The sequence below is a fragment of the Myotis myotis genome, unplaced genomic scaffold, assembly GCF_014108235.1.
Source record: "Myotis myotis isolate mMyoMyo1 unplaced genomic scaffold, mMyoMyo1.p scaffold_m19_p_27, whole genome shotgun sequence".
Lineage (NCBI taxonomy): Eukaryota > Metazoa > Chordata > Mammalia > Chiroptera > Vespertilionidae > Myotis > Myotis myotis.
In genome coordinates this window covers 423,642-440,879 of record NW_023416332.1, presented here as the reverse complement: position 1 = coordinate 440,879, position 17,238 = coordinate 423,642, and the positions used below count along the sequence as shown (strand labels likewise).

General features: G+C 51.2%; 1 protein-coding gene across 5 annotated transcripts in view; it reads right to left on the bottom strand.

The window, feature by feature from the left end:
• Positions 1 to 231: 231 nt before the first annotated feature.
• AHNAK (AHNAK nucleoprotein) overlaps positions 232 to 17,238 on the bottom strand; it is a 29,266-nt gene continuing 12,259 nt past the window's right edge. The window contains exons 5-6 of one of the 5 annotated variants that reach the window (XM_036295684.1): positions 5,562 to 16,970; positions 232 to 4,418 (exon numbers count right to left, since the gene is read on the bottom strand). In XM_036295684.1, the coding sequence (XP_036151577.1) occupies positions 1,056 to 4,418; positions 5,562 to 16,970 (14,772 nt within the window). In that variant the 3' untranslated portion in view covers positions 232 to 1,055. Of the gene's footprint in view, positions 16,971 to 17,238 lie in introns of all 5 variants that reach the window. The other 4 variants (XM_036295685.1, XM_036295682.1, XM_036295683.1 and 1 more) reach the window with 4 other exon arrangements.

The window sequence follows — 17,238 nt, the reverse complement described above, 5'->3', positions numbered from 1 at the left end:
GGTCCCGGCTGGGCTGCCAGCGAACCAAGCCTCCCCTGACTTCTCAGCGATGGTGCACCAGCCTCGCCAGGAGCATCAAGACCCAAGAGTTCCGCCCACCACCCGTTACTGACCCCGCGATGCTGCCACCGGGCCCGGACCCGGACCCGGATCCAGATCCCGTGGGCACTGTCGGGCTGGTGCGCAGCCTCCTGGGGCTTCCTCCCCCAACGCAATGCAAAGGCGCGGACATCAGGTTAATAAACAGCTTTATTTGCCTCTGACAGCATTGATTCTCTTACATTCTTAATTAAGTTGCCATTAAAGTGCGGGGGAGGGGGGGGGGAGGAGTTCTTAATCACGGTAACATTTGTTAAAAGAAACCAGAACTAGTATCGGGAACAGGGTGGCCATGAAGAAAACGCTCCCCTCACCATGCCCAGAAGGGAAGCCCCGCGTGAGCCGAGGGCCGGCCCAACTGCACACAGATTCTAACTCCCTCTCACCCCGAGCACCACGCAGGCGGGACACCCACGCGGGGGGGACAGCAACTCTCAGGGTTTCTCAAGAAACACCCCCAGGCCGTGCCCACCTGCTCCTCTTGGCCACCGTGGGGGGCTTGCTGTTTGAGTGGACCCCATCTTAGGAGAAACAGGGGTCTGGTTCCCTTTACTGCCTTCTCCCCCACCCCACCCTCACTAACAAAACCCGCAAAGTCATTGCAATGAGAAAGTAAGTGGGTTTCTGATGACCCCAACGCTACCCATGTTCAGTAAAAATAAGGGTAATAAACACAAAAGCTTGCGTAGTAAACAGGAGTTCTCCGCGTTCAATGCAAAAAAATAAAAATAAAGAGAAATCTTAAGGCAAATACTGTTGACTCTGCACGCGGCTGGACAGACCTGGGACTCTGAGGTGTCGGGAGCCCGGGGCCCGGGCGGCGGGCCGGCCAGCACCTGCCCTGCGAGGCCAGCTCTTGGCCTTGCTGCTGAGCTGCGGGCGTGCTGCTCTCTGAGGTTATATACAAACACACCCAAGGCTGTCGCGTTTTATACATGTATGTACACAGAGGCCGGCTACTCCTTCTTTGTGGACACCGCCAGCTCCACCTCGGGCAGCTGGATGCCGACCTTCGTCCCGCTGTCGTTGCTGGAGGAAGAGGACAGTCGGGACTTCTTAGAGGCCAAGGACACTCCGCTCCCCTGTAACTTGCCGGCCTCGTCATCACTTCCAGTCACCTCATAATGACCTTTGCTCTTTGACCCTAATCCACCAAAGGTACCAAATTTCAGCTTCCCGTGTTTCCCTTTGACCTTCCCGCCCTCCAGCGACACTTCGCCGCCTTCGAACTCCAGAGTCCCGGTGGGCGTGGACGGCGCCGAGAACTCTCTTTCGTCGCTGAAGGAGTTGGAGCGGTGCCGCGGCTTCTTGCTTTTAAACAAGGAGAACTTGGCTTTGGGCGAAGATGCTTCGGCCTCTGCCTCTCCTTCCAAAGAGCCCAGGCTGGCCTTCGAGCTCTTCAGGTCCCCTTTGGACCCCGAGATGGAGGCCTCTGGCGAGCCGGTGACGCCGCCTTTCCCTTTCGGTTTGGAGAAGTTGAACTTGGGCATTTTGATTTTGGACTTCTTCAGTCTGGCGTCGGGCTCTTCCCACTCGCCCTCTCCGGCACCAGCCTGGACGCTGGCCTCGCCTTTGGGGAAGTTGACATCCACCCCCACTTCTCTGCCAACCAGCTCGCGGCCAGAGAAGGTGAACTTGGGGATTTTCATCTTCGGGAATGTTACTTTTCCAGATCTGCTTTCCAAGTGACCTTGGGGCCCGGACACGCTCAGCCCAGGACCGTGGAGTCCAATCTGGCCTCCTTTCCCGCCTCCTTCCACCTTTGGTCCCGAGAAATGAAGTCCACCGGCAAGTGTGGGCGCACCCAGGTTGAGAGCAGAGACCTGGGGGCCTTTCCACTCGACCCCAGAACCTTTGGCGCCCAGGTGCCCTTCACCCAGGCTGATGTCTGGGGCGCTGACACCCCCTGAAACATCCACACCTCCTTTGATTTTCGGGCCCTTCAAGCTGACACCAAGCTCGGACTCAGGAGAGGCCATAGCAAACGAAGGTCCTTTCACGCTAATGTCGGGAGCGGCCCCGTGGACACCGATTCCTGAACCTTTCAGGTCGCCTTTGATTTCAGGGCCAGAAACCTGCCCCGTGGGGAGTCTCACCTTCCCCCCCTGCAGCTCCAGACCGCACGCAGGGGCCTTGATGCCAGGCATGTGGAGGTTCCCCTCCAGGCCGTGAACACTCACGCCCGGGAGCCCTCCTCCGACGGAGGGCCCTTGCAGCTCCCCAGTGCCCCCGAGGCTCCCTCTCACTTTTGGTCCTTCCAAGTTCAAGTCCACGTCCGGTGCCGAGATTTGGGGCCCTTTCACGTTGAGGCCTCCGAGGTTCACATCCATGCCTGGCCCCTTCAGTTCTCCAGTCACCTGGGGCCCCTTGATGTTAATGTCCAAGTCAGACCCTGGAGTGGAGATGCCAAACTGGGGCAGCTTCATTTGGGGGAGTTTAAGGCCACCTTCAGGTGCCTCCCAGCTTAGATCCGGAGCACCTACTGATACTTTAGGGCACTTGATGTCACCAGAGACAGCCAGGTCTCCCTTCACACTTGGTCCTTTCAAGTTCAGGTCGAGGTCAGGTCCAGAGACTTTTGGCATAGAGAGGTTCACGGAGGGCAAGTCTACTCTTGACCCCTTCAGAGACACATCAGGCCCTTCCAGCTTAACACCCGGTGCACTCAAGCTTCCTTCAAGCGAGGGCAGCTGGACCTCCGCTCCCCCACCCTCCGTTTTCACGCCGGGGACGCCGATCTTGGGCATCGAAAACTTGGGGAACTTGATTTTCGCTTCTGGACCTTGCAGATCTATGTCTGGTCCTTCCAGGCCCACACTGGGGACATCGCCCTTTATCTTTGGTCCTTTCAAGCTCACGTTCACATCGGGGACGGAGACTTGAGGGGCAGAAATGCCGAAGGACGGTGCTCTGACTTTAGCATCTGGGCCTTCAATGTGGATGTCAGGTGCGTCCACATTAATCCCGGGCGCAGAAATATCCAGGTCACAGGCCTGGATTTCGCCCTCCATTCTGGGGCTAGGGAGGGAGGCCTCCGCTTTAAATTTAGATGATTTAATGTCAAATTCTACGTCAGGGAAGTACATCTTTCCAAACATAGGTTTCTTGGTTTTAGGCGATTTCACATCGACTTTCAGTGCGGCATCCGGCCCGGCAACATTCAAGTCTACATCAGGAGCCTTGAGACTGGCATCCACTTCGCCGCCAGGAACGTTCAAATCAAATCCTTGTTTCTTGGTTTTAATTTTGGGGCCACTCATGTGAATCTTAGGCATTTTAAACTTACTTTTCTTGCCCTTGCCACCGACACTAATTTCAGGAGTCTCGACGTTCAGCTCTGCCTCAGGAACAGTCACATCGACCGAGGGTGACTTGAAGTCAGCTTTGGGGCCTTTTGCCCCAAATCCAAACTTGGATTTCTTAAGTTTGGGAATTTTAACATCTGGCCCCTCAAGATTAACATCTGGGCTCTCCATGTGTACATCTAAGGTTGGAGCTTCTAAGTCAACTTTAGGCCCCTTAAGGTCCAGTTCACCGCCTTCTAATTTGGGCCCAGAAATTCCCATTTTGGGTGTCTTGAGATGCAAATCAACATCAGGAACAGTTACTTTAGGGGCAGATATATCCAGTGATGGCATCTTCAAATGTGGGCCACTGAGTTTGGCATCAGGGCCTTCAAAATCCAGACCTGGACCTTTCAAGTCTACTTCTGGGCCTTTGAAAGTACCTTCAATCTTAGGGACAGACACATCAAAATCTCCTTTGACTTTGGGTCCCTTCAAATCTAGGTCAACATCAGGCATGGAGATTTTGGGAGCTTTGATATTTATCTCAGGCATCTTGAACTTGGGACCCTTCAGTTTCGCATCTGGGCCTTCAATATTCACATCTGGAACTTCAATGTCCATCTTAGGTGCTGAGACATCAAAGTCGGCCTTGGGCAGGTTCACATCCACATCTGGGCCCTCTCCTTTGAAGCCCGGCATGCTGAACTTGGGCATCTTCACCTTGGGCATCTTCAGGTGCCAGTCGGGACCATGCATGTCCACGTCAGGGACATCGATGTCCATTTTGGGCCCTTTGATGTCAATTCCAGGGCCCTTGAGGTCACCTTCCACCATAGGCAAAGAAACATCCACATCGCCCTTCATTTTGGGGCCCTTCAGGTTCAGATCAAGATCTGGCATGGAGATCTTCGGAGCTTTGATGTTCATCTCAGGCATCTTGAACTTGGGGCCCTTCAGTTTCGCATCTGGGCCTTCAATATTCACATCTGGACCTTCAATGTCCACCTTGGGTCCTGAGACATCAAAGTCGGCCTTGGGCAGGTTCACATCCACATCTGGGCCCTCTCCTTTGAAGCCCGGCATGCTGAACTTGGGCATCTTCACCTTGGGCATCTTCAAGTGCCAGTCAGGACCATGCATGTCCACATCAGGGACATCGATGTCCACTTTGGGGCCTTTGATGTCAAGTTCAGGGCCCTTGAGGTCACCTTCCACTTTGGGCAGAGAAACGTCCACATCGCCCTTTACTTTAGGACCCTTCAGGTTCAGGTCGACTTCAGGCATGGAGATCTTGGGTGCTTTGAGATGCAGGTCAGGCATTTTGAACTTGGGGCCCTTGAGTTTCCCTTCTGGGCCATGAATGTCAATGTCAGGAGTGTCTATGTCCAGCTTAGGGCCTTTAATATCCACTTTGGGGCCTTTCAGATCTCCTTCCAGTTTAGGAGCGGAAAGGTCCAAATCTCCTTTTACTTTAGGTCCTTTCAAGTTCAAATCAATGTCACTCATGGAGATTTGTGGGGTTTTGAAATGCACATCAGGCATCTTAAACTTGGGGCCTTTGAGTTTCCCTTCAGGACCTTCAATGTCCACCTCTGGCCCTTTCAGATCACCTTCCACCTTAGGCAGTGAAAGGTCCACATCGCCCTTCACCTTTGGCCCTTTCAGGCTTAAGTCAAAGTCAGGCATGGAGATCTTGGGAGCTTTAATGTTCATCTCAGGCATCTTGAACTTAGGGCCCTTCAATTTTGCATCTGGACCTTCGATATTCAGATCTGGGGCAGCAATATCCACTTTGGGGCCAGAGATATCAATGTCAGCTTTAGGGAGGTTCACATCCACTTCAGGGCCCTCTCCTTTGAAGCCCGGCATGCTGAACTTGGGCATCTTCACCTTGGGCATCTTCAGGTGCCAGTCGGGACCATGAACATCCACATCTGGGACATCAACGTCCACTTTAGGGCCTTTGATGTCAATTCCAGGGCCCTTGAGGTCACCTTCCACCTTAGGCAGGGAAACATCCACATCGCCCTTTACTTTGGGACCTTTCAGGTTCAAGTCAAGGTCAGGCATGGAGATCTTTGGAGCTTTGATGTTCATCTCAGGCATCTTGAATTTGGGGCCCTTCAGTTTCGCATCTGGACCTTCGATACTCACATCTGGACCATCAAAGTCGGCCTTGGGCAGGTTCACATCCACATCTGGGCCCTCTCCTTTGAAGCCCGGCATGCTGAACTTGGGCATCTTCACCTTGGGCATCTTCAAGTGCCAGTCAGGACCATGCATGTCCACATCAGGGACATCGATGTCCACTTTGGGGCCTTTGATGTCAAGTTCAGGGCCCTTGAGGTCACCTTCCACTTTGGGCAGAGAAACGTCCACATCGCCCTTTACTTTAGGACCCTTCAGGTTCAGGTCGACTTCAGGCATGGAGATCTTGGGTGCTTTGAGATGCAGGTCAGGCATTTTGAACTTGGGGCCCTTGAGTTTCCCTTCTGGGCCATGAATGTCAATGTCAGGAGTGTCTATGTCCACCTTGGGTCCTGAGACATCAATGTCAGCCTTGGGCAGGTTCACATCCACTTCAGGGCCCTCTCCTTTGAAGCCTGGCATGCTGAACTTGGGCATCTTCACCTTGGGCATCTTCAGGTGCCAGTCTGGGCCTTGAACGTCCACGTCTGGGACATCGATGTCCACTTTGGGGCCCTTGATGTCAACGTCAGGGGCCTTTAAGTCACCTTCCACCTTGGGCAGAGAAACATCTACATCACCTTTCACCTTAGGACCTTTCAGATGCAAATCAAAGTCAGGCATGGAGATCTTGGGGGCTTTGATGTTCATCTCTGGCATCTTGAACTTGGGGCCCTTCAGTTTTGCATCTGGACCTTCAATATTGACATCTGGCATTTCAACATCTACTTTGGGTACTGAGACATCAATGTCAGCCTTGGGGAGGTTCACATCCACATCAGGGCCTTCTGCTTTGAAGCCAGGCATGTTGAACTTGGGCATTTTCATCTTGGGCATTTTCAGGTGCCAGTCTGGGCCGTGAACATCCACATCTGGTGCATTAATGTCCACTTTGGGGCCTTTGATGTCAACTTCAGGGCCTTTCAGATCACCTTCCACCTTAGGCAGGGAAACATCCACATCTCCTTTGACCTTAGGACCTTTCAGATGCAAATCGAAGTCAGGCATGGAGATCTTGGGGGCCTTGATGTTCATCTCCGGCATTTTGAACTTAGGACCTTTCAGCTTTCCCTCAGGTCCCTCAATATTCATGTCAGGGCCTTCCAGGTCCACTTTGGGTGCTGAGACATCAATGTCAGCTTTGGGCAGGTTCACATCCACTTCTGGGCCCTCTCCTTTGAAGCCAGGCATGCTGAATTTGGGCATTTTCACCTTGGGCATCTTCAGGTGCCAGTCTGGGCCATGGACGTCCACATCAGGGGCATTCATGTCCACTTTTGGACCTTTGATGTCAATCTCAGGGCCTTTCAGATCCGCTTCCATCTTGGGAAGAGAAACATCCATATCACCCTTCACCTTGGGGCCTTTCAGGTTTAAGTCAATGTCAGGCATGGAGAGCTTGGGAGCCTTTAGGTGCATCTCTGGCATCTTGAATTTAGGCCCCTTCAATTTCCCCTCTGGGCCTTCAATGTTAATGTCAGGAGTGTCAATGTCCACTTTGGGGCCCTTGATGTCCACCTCAGGGCCCTTTAGGTCACCTTCCACTTTTGGCAAAGACACGTCCACATCGCCCTTCATTTTGGGGCCCTTCAGGTTCAGATCAATGTCAGGCATGGAGATTTGGGGAGCTTTGATGTTCATCTCAGGCATCTTGAATTTGGGGCCCTTCAGTTTCGCATCTGGACCTTCGAGACTCACATCAGGAACATCAATGTCGGCCTTGGGAAGGTTTATGTCCACATCTGGGCCCTCTGCTTTGAAGCCCGGCATGCTGAACTTGGGCATTTTCACCTTGGGCATCTTTAGGTGCCAGTCTGGGCCATGAACGTCTACATCAGGGGCATCAATGTCCACTTTGGGCCCTTTGATGTCAACCCCTGGACCTTTCAGCTCTCCTTCCACTTTGGGAAGAGAAACATCCACATCACCTTTTACCTTGGGACCCTTCAGATTTAAATCAATGTCAGGCATGGAGATCTTGGGAGCTTTAATATTCATGTCAGGCATCTTGAGTCTGGGACCTTTTAAGCCTCCTTCTAGACCTTCCACATTGATTTCTGGGCCCTCAATGTCCATTTTGGGAGCCTCTATGTTGATATCTCCTTTTGGCAGATCCACAGACATATCTGGCCCTTCTGCTTTGAAGCCAGGCACACCAAACTTGGGCATTTTCATCTTGGGCATTTTCAAATTCCAGTCTGGACCATGAACATCCACATCAGGTGCATCAAGATGGACTTCTGGTGCCTTAATATCCACTTGGGGTCCTTTAAAGTCACCTTCTACATCAGGGCCTGCCACATTCAAGTCTCCTTTGACTTTAGGACTTTTCAGGTTTAACTCTACATCAGGCATAGAAACTTTAGGGGATGAAATACTCAGGAAAGGCATTTTGAACTTGGAGCCTTTTACTTTTCCTTGGACTTCGACATCAGGAGCGTTGATGTCAACTTTCGGGCCTGTTACATCAATATCTGGCTTTTTAACTTTGACATCCACCTCAGGTGTCTGGACTTTGGAGCCCGAAAAATTAAATTTGGGAAGCTTAAAACGAGATTTCTTTGACTTGCCTTCAATATTGAGCTTAGGACCAGAAATGTCCACTTCTGGGCCCTTTACATCCAACTTGGGAGCTTTAATGTCACCTTCTAATTTGGGCCCAGAAACATCAACCTCTCCCTTAAGCTTTGAACCTTTCAAATTCAGGTCAATTTCTGGCATGGAGATCTTGGGCATGTTTACATGCATGTCAGGCATCTTCACTTTGGGGCCTTTTAGTTTGCCTTCTGGACCATGAATGTCAACAGCCGGAGCATCTAGATCTACCTTCGGGCCCTTGATATCAAGAGTAGGCCCTTTCAAATCACCTTCTACATTTGGAAGTGAAACATCCACCTCTCCTTTCATTTTAGGGCCTTTAAGATTAAGGTCCAAATCTGGCATGGAGATCTTAGGAGCTTTGATGTTCATCTCTGGCATCTTGAACTTGGGGCCCTTCAGTTTTGCATCTGGACCTTCGATATTCACATCTGGACCTTCAATGTCCACCTTGGGTCCTGAGACATCAAAGTCAGCTTTGGGCAGGTTCACATCCACATCAGGGCCCTCTCCTTTGAAGCCCGGCATGCTGAACTTGGGCATCTTCACCTTGGGCATCTTCAGGTGCCAATCAGGACCATGAACATCCACATCAGGAACGTCAATGTCCACTTTAGGGCCTTTAATATCCACTTCAGGAACTTTAATCTCACCTTCCACTTTTGGTAAAGACACGTCCACATCACCTTTCACTTTGGGGCCTTTCAGGTTCAGATCAATGTCAGGCATAGAGATCTTAGGAGCTTTGATGTTCATCTCAGGCATCTTGAACTTGGGGCCCTTCAGTTTCGCATCTGGGCCTTCGATATTCACATCAGGACCTTCAATGTCCACCTTGGGTCCTGAGACACTGATGTCAGCCTTGGGCAGGTTCACATCCACTTCAGGGCCCTCTCCTTTGAAGCCTGGCATGCTGAACTTGGGCATTTTCACCTTGGGCATCTTCAGGTGCCAGTCTGGGCCATGAACATCCACGTCTGGGACATCAATGTCCACTTTGGGGCCCTTGATGTCAACTTCAGGGCCTTCAACTTTAGGCAGAGAAACGTCAACATCACCCTTTACTTTGGGACCTTTCAGATGCATGTCAAAGTCAGGCATGGAGATCTTGGGGGCCTTGATGTTCATCTCAGGCATCTTGAACTTAGGACCTTTCAACTTTCCTTCTGGCCCTTCAATGTTAACATCAGGGCCCTCAATGTCCACCTTGGGTCCAGTTACATCAATGTCAGCCTTGGGGAGGTTCACATCTACTTCTGGGCCTTCTGCTTTGAAGCCTGGCATGCTGAACTTGGGCATTTTCATCTTGGGCATCTTCAGGTGCCAGTCTGGGCCATGAACATCCACATCTGGAACATCAATGTCCACTTTGGGGCCTTTGAGATCAACTTCAGGACCTTTCAGATCTCCCTCGATCTTGGGACCTGTGACATCCATATCGCCTTTTATTTTGGGTCCTGTTAGGTTAAGATCAATATCTGGCATGGAGATCTTTGGTGTCTTAAAATGCATATCAGGCATCTTAAATTTTGGACTTTTCCACTTTCCTTCAGGCCCTTCAATATTCACATCAGGACATTCAAGGTCCACTTTGGGTGCTGAGACATCGATGTCAGCTTTGGGCAGGGTCACATCCACTTCAGGGCCCTCTCCCTTGAAGCCTGGCATGCTGAACTTAGGCATTTTCACTTTGGGCATCTTCAGGTGCCAGTCTGGCCCTTGTACATCCACATCTGGTGCAGCAATGTCCACTTTGGGGCCCTTGATGTCAACTTCAGGGCCTTCCACTTTAGGCAGAGAAACGTCCATATCACCCTTGACTTTGGGACCTTTCAGATGCAAATCAGGCATGGAGATCTTGGGGGCATGGAAGTGCATGTCAGGCATCTTGAACTTAGGGCCCTTCAGTTTTCCTTCTGGGCCCTCAATGTTCACGTCTGGGGCTTCAATGTCAACCTTGGGTCCGGAGATGTCAATATCAGCCTTAGGCAGGTTCACATCCACTTCTGGGCCCTCTCCTTTGAAGCCTGGCATGCTGAACTTGGGCATTTTCATCTTGGGCATCTTCAGGTGCCAGTCTGGGCCTTGAACATCCACATCTGGGGCATCAATGTCCACTTTGGGGCCCTTGAGGTCACCTTCCACCTTCGGCAGGGAAAGGTCTATGTCTCCTTTCACCTTAGGACCTTTCAAATGTAAATCTACATCAGGCATGGAGATCTTTGGGGCTTTGATGTTCATCTCTGGCATCTTAAATTTAGGCCCCTTGATTTTTCCCTCTGGACCCTCAATGCTCACATCTGGGGCTTCAATGTCAACTTTGGGTCCGGAGACATCAATGTCAGCCTTGGGCAGGTTCACGTCCACTTCTGGGCCCTCTCCTTTGAAGCCTGGCATGCTGAACTTGGGCATTTTCATCTTGGGCATCTTCAGGTGCCAGTCTGGGCCATGAACTTCAGGAGCACTTATGTCTACTTTGGGGCCCTTGACGTTCACATCTGGTACTTTAATTTTACCTTCTACTTCAGGCACAGACACATCGACATCCCCCTTGATTTTCGGTCCTTTCAGATTTAGGTCCACATCAGGCATAGATATATTTGGGGCTTTGAAATGCATGTCAGGCATCTTGAACTTGGGGCCTTTCAATTTGCCCTCAGGTCCTTCAATGTCGATATCTGGCCCACTGATGTCACCTTCCAATTTGGGAACATCGACATCCACCTCTCCCTTGACCTTGGGGCTTTTTAAGTGTAGATTAATGTCTGGCATGGAGATTTTAGGAGCTTTAAAATGCATGTCTGGCATCTTGAATTTAGGACTTTTCCATTTGCCATCTGGGCCTTCCACAGCTACATCTGGCATGTCAACATCCAATTTGGGGCCCTTAACATCCAATTCTGGACCCTTTAGCTCTCCTTCCATCTTTGGGGCTGAAACATCAAAGTCTCCTTTAATTTTAGGCCCCTTTAAGTTGAAGTCAACATCAGGCATGGAGATCTTGGGGGCATGGAAGTGCATGTCAGGCATCTTGAACTTGGGCCCTTTCAACTTTGCATCAGGACATTCGAGATCAACGTCAGGCACCTTCACATCCACGCTGGGGCCCTTCAAATCTCCCTCCAATTTCGGCACAGACACATCGACATCGCCTTTGACTTTGGGGCCTTTCAAGTGTAAGTCCACATCAGGCATGGAGATCTTGGGGGCATGGAAATGCATGTCAGGCATCTTGAACTTGGGACCCTTCAGCTTTCCCTCTGGTACCTCAAGGCTCACATCTGGAGCTGCAATATCAACCTTGGGTCCGGAGATGTCAATGTCAGCCTTGGGCAGGTTCACATCCACTTCTGGGCCCTCTCCTTTGAAGCCAGGCATGCTGAACTTGGGCATTTTCATCTTGGGCATCTTCAGGTGCCAGTCTGGTCCATGCACATCCACATCTGGGACATCAACGTCCACTTTGGGTCCTTTGATGTCCACATCTGGCACTTTCATTTCACCTTCTATCTTGGGCACTGACACATCCACATCCCCTTTGACTTTGGGGCCTTTCAAGTTGAAGTCCACATCAGGCATGGAGATCTTGGGGGCCTTGAAGTGCATGTCAGGCATCTTAAACTTGGGCCCTTTCAACTTTGCATCAGGACATTCGAGATCAACGTCAGGCACCTCCACATCCACCCTTGGGCCCTTCAAATCTCCCTCCAGTTTTGGCACAGACAGATCGACATCGCCTTTGACTTTGGGGCCTTTCAAGTGTAAGTCCACATCAGGCATGGAAATCTTGGGAGTCTTGAAGTGCATGTCAGGCATCTTGAACTTGGGGCCCTTCAGCTTCCCTTCTGGTACCTCAAGGCTCACGTCTGGGGCTTCAATGTCAACCTTGGGTCCGGAGATGTCGATGTCAGCCTTGGGCAGGTTCACATCCACTTCTGGGCCCTCTCCTTTGAAGCCTGGCATGCTGAACTTGGGCATCTTCACTTTGGGCATCTTCAGATGCCAGTCTGGTCCATGCACATCCACATCTGGGACATCAATGTCCACTTTGGGCCCTTTGAGGTCAACATCTGGCACTTTCATTTCACCTTCTATCTTGGGCACAGAGACATCCACATCCCCTTTGACCTTGGGGCCTTTCAAGTGTAAGTCCACATCAGGCATAGAGATCTTGGGGGCCTTGAAGTGCATGTCTGGCATCTTAAACTTAGGGCCTTTTATCTTTCCTTCTGGACATTCAATATCAATATCTCCAACATCCACATCCACCTTAGGGGCTTTCACGTCTATTTCAGGAACTTTCAAGTCTCCTTCCACTTTAGGAAGGGAAACATCAACATCAGTTTTCAGTTTAGGAGCTTTCAGGTTAAGTCCAACATCAGGCATAGAAATTTTGTGTGTCTGTATATTCATGCTTGGCATCTTGAACTTGGGGCCCTTTAGTTTCCCCTCTGGACCTTCAAGAGTCACATCTGGAGCATTAATGTCCATCTTGGGTCCAGAAACATTAATGTCGGCTTTGGGCAGGTTCACATCCACATCTGGGCCCTCTCCTTTGAAGCCTGGCATGCTGAACTTGGGCATTTTCACCTTGGGCATCTTCAGGTGCCAGTCTGGGCCATGAACTCCCATGTCTGGTGCATTAATGTCTACTTTGGGTCCTTTAATGTTGACATCAGGAGTCTGTATCTCTCCTTCTACTTTTGGGACAGTCACGTCATAATCTACTTTCATTTTAGGACCTTTCAAATGCAAACCAACATCTGGTATTGGTATCTTCTGAGGCTTTATGTTCATTTCTGGCATCTTAAATTTAGGACCTTTTAGTTTTGCATCTGGACCTTCAATGTTCACATCTGGACCTTCAACATCCACCTTGGGTCCTGAGACATCAAAGTCAGCCTTGGGCAGGTTCACATCCACTTCTGGGCCCTCTCCTTTGAAGCCTGGCATGCTGAACTTGGGCATTTTCACCTTGGGCATCTTCAGGTGCCAGTCTGGGCCATGAATATCCACATCTGGAGCACTGATGTCAGCTTTGGGCCCTTTAAGGTTGACATCTGGCACTTTTATTTCACCTTCTACATCAGGCAAAGACACATCCGCATCTCCTTTTAGTTTTGGTCCCTTAAGATTCAAGTTCACATCAGGCATGGAGATCTTGGGAGCCTTGAAGTGCATGTCAGGCATCTTAAACTTTGGACCCTTCAGCTTCCCTTCTGGTCCCTCAAGACTCACATCTGGAGCTTCAATGTCAACCTTGGGTCCGGAGATGTCAATGTCAGCCTTGGGCAGGTTCACATCCACTTCTGGGCCCTCTCCTTTGAAGCCAGGCATGCTGAACTTGGGCATTTTCATCTTGGGCATCTTCAGGTGCCAGTCTGGTCCATGCACATCCACATCTGGGACATCAACGTCCACTTTGGGTCCTTTGATGTCCACATCTGGCACTTTCATTTCACCTTCTATCTTGGGCACTGACACATCCACATCCCCTTTGACTTTGGGGCCTTTCAAGTTGAAGTCCACATCAGGCATGGAGATCTTGGGAGCCTTGAAGTGCATGTCAGGCATCTTGAACTTGGGACCCTTCAGCTTCCCTTCTGGTCCCTCAAGGCTCACGTCTGGAGCTTCTATGTCAACCTTGGGTCCAGAGATGTCGATGTCAGCCTTGGGCAGGTTCACATCCACTTCTGGGCCCTCTGCTTTGAAGCCAGGCACACTGAACTTGGGCATTTTCATCTTGGGCATCTTCAGGCTCCAGTCTCCACCTTGTACTTCCACATCTGGTGCTTTAATGTCTACACTGGGCCCTTTGAGGTCCACATCTGGAACTGTCATCTCACCTTCTAGTTTTGGTGCAGACATCTCTAGATTTCCTTTCATTTTGGGTCCTTTAAGATTGAGGTCAACATCTGGCAGAGTCATCTTAGGAGCTTTGAAGTGCATCTCAGGCATCTTAAACTTGGGGCCTTTCAACTTCCCTTCAGGTCCCTCAAGGCTCAGATCTGGAGCACTAACATCAATCTTGGGTGCAGAAAGGTCTACATCAGCCTTGGGCAGGTTCACATCCAATTCTGGACCCTCTCCTTTGAGGCTGGGCATGGTAAATTTGGGCATTTTCATCTTGGGCATCTTAAGGTTCCAATCAGGACCATGAACTTCAACATCTGGGGCACTGACATCTACTTTTGGCCCTTTCAGGTCACCTTCCAGCTTTGGCACTGTAACATCATATTCTCCCTTTACTTTGGGACCTTTCATGTGCAAGTCCACCTCAGGCATGGAGATCTTGGGGGCCTTGATGTTCATCTCAGGCACCTTAAACTTGGGACCCGTCAGCTTCCCTTCAGGTCCTTCAATATTCACATCTGGAACGTCAACATCCACCTTGGGTCCTGAGATGCCAATGTCCGCTTTAGGCAGGTTCACATCCACTTCTGGGCCCTCTGCTTTGAAGCCAGGCATGCTGAACTTGGGCATTTTCATTTTGGGCATCTTCAAGTTCCAGTCTGGGCCTTGAACGTCCACATCTGGAACATCAATGTCCAACTTGGCACTTTTAAGTTCAACATCAGGAACTTTAATCTCACCTTCAGCCTTTGGCACCGTAACATCGTATTCTCCTTTTACACTAGGGCCTTTCAAATGTAAGTCCACATCTGGCATGGAGATCTTCGGGGCCTTGATATTCATCTCGGGCATCTTAAATTTGGGTCCTTTCAATTTTCCTTCTGGTCCCTCAATTCTCACATCTGGAGCAATCACATCTACCTTGGGCCCAGAAATGTCCACATCAGGCTTGGGCAGGTTCACATCCACATCTGGGCCCTCTGCTTTGAACCCTGGCACACTGAACTTGGGCATTTTCATCTTGGGCATCTTCAGATGCCATTCTGGGCCGTGAACATCCACATCTGGGGCATTAACGTCCATCTGGGGGCCTTTCAGTTCCCCTTCAAGTTTTGGTACCGTTACATCGTACTCTCCTTTCACCTTGGGGCCTTTAACATGCAGATCTACGTCAGGCATGGAGATCTTTGGTGTCTTGACACTCACTTCAGGCAACTTCATATCGGGACCTTTAAGTTTGCCCCCCAGGCCTCCTATGTTGACATCTGGAGCTTCCATGTTGACGTTGGGCCCCGTAATACGGACATCTCCTTTGGGTAGATTTACATCTATGTCTGAGCCTTCTCCTTTGACTCCTGGAGTGCTGAACTTGGGCATTTTCATCTTGGGCATTTTCAGGTTCCATTCCGGGCCATGAAGTTCCACATCTGGGGCGCTGACATCCACTTTGGTGCCTTTGACATCCATCTCGGGGACTTTGACTTTCCCTTCTACTTTGGGGAGGGTGACATCTACACCCCCTTTCACTTTAGGTGCAGCCACATTTAAGTCTACATCTGCCATGGAGATACTGCAGGTTCCCATTTTTCCAGAAGGACCACTCAGCTTCGGTCCTACCAGAGTCCCCTCTAGGCTGGGTGTCTCTATGTCCACTTTGGAGCCTTTAACTGCCACTTGAGGGCCTTTGACATCACCTTGCATTCCCGGAGCGGAAACCTTAATATCTCCTCTCAGCTTGGAGGACCCAAGGCTCAGATCCACATCCTGCATGGAGATTTTAGGTTTCTGAATAATCATTTCAGGAGTCTTGACTTTAGTACCCTTCAGCTTCCCTTCCAGCCCCCCGGTAGCAACCTCGGGCAGGCTGATGCCCCCAGAGACCCCAGGAAGAGTCATGTCACCTGTGGGTAGTGTCACGTCAATTCCAGTTCCCTCTCCCTTAGATCCTGACACAGAGAATTTGGGAGCTTTCATCTTGGGCATATTTAGTTTGCCTCCAGGCCCATGAATATCAACATCAGGGCCTTGACCTTCCACATGGGGGCCGGTGATGGTGCCCTTGATTTGGGGAGCAGAGATGTCCACCCCTATGCTCCCCTGTGGCTTGGCACCTTTCAGGCCTAGGTCTCCCTCAAATGATGGCCCGGTAATTTGGGGGCCCTTCAGTTTCCCCTTAAGCCCCTGAACCGTGGCACAGGGAGCACCGACTTCCACCTGAGGGGCCTGGATGTTCCCACCGATGGTCATGCCTGCCTGGCCTCCCTTGTGCCCCACAGAGAATTCAGGTGCAGAAACACTCAAACCTGCCTCTGGGGCCTGGTGCTGGGGCCCTGTTGAGACACCAAATTTTGGCATCTTCATGGTGGGAATTTTAATTTTCCCATTATTGTCACTCTCAAGAGATGGGCCCTGAACCTCTACTGCCCCACCGCCAAGAGAAGACGAAATGCCCACTCCTGGAACGTGGATCCCCCCTTTGCCGCCCAAGTCCAAGCCCTTTGCACCGACACTGATGTCTGGGCTTCCCACCTTTACCCCAGGCACGGTGACCTGCAGCTTCGAGTGGCCAGCACCATGGAGCTCTGGTCCCGAGGTGGCAATGGAGCCCGCTCGAATGTCCACAGCAGAGCCTGTGGCCGGAGACGCCGCCCCCGAGCCCGAGGGCAGCCTGATCATGGTCTTCCCAGACTGGGTCTCCACATCCACAGTGGAGATTTCGGTCAGCTCGTGCCGTGGAATCTTGATCTTGAACTCGGGGCTGCTGATGTCGATGTCCTTGGCTCCCTCCCGGCCCGTCACGTCCACAGTGTAGGCCGTGACCCTTCTGGTCACCGTGATGGTGCGGCTCTGGGTCTCCCCAGGCTCCCCTTCCACTCCGTCCTCCGACTTCAGCCGGGGCTTGATCTTCGTGGCATAGATGCGCCGGTACTCCTCGTCATCCCCGCTCTGCAGAGAGACAGCCCGGCAGAGGTTGCAACAGAGTCTGCCTGAGTTACCGACGCCCGGCCGCAGCCCAGCCTTTTCCCAAAGAAGCCGGGACCAAAACAGGGGTCCACGGAGCCTCCTGGGGCAGAGCACAGAGGGCTGACAAAAGGGGCTGACAACCACATCACAGGAGGAAAGCAAATTACGTGGGGCAACTCCGGAAAGCAAAAGCCATGGGGCGACGAGGGTGTAGACAGCTGGACTGCACGGTCTGGGAGAAGGATTCGCA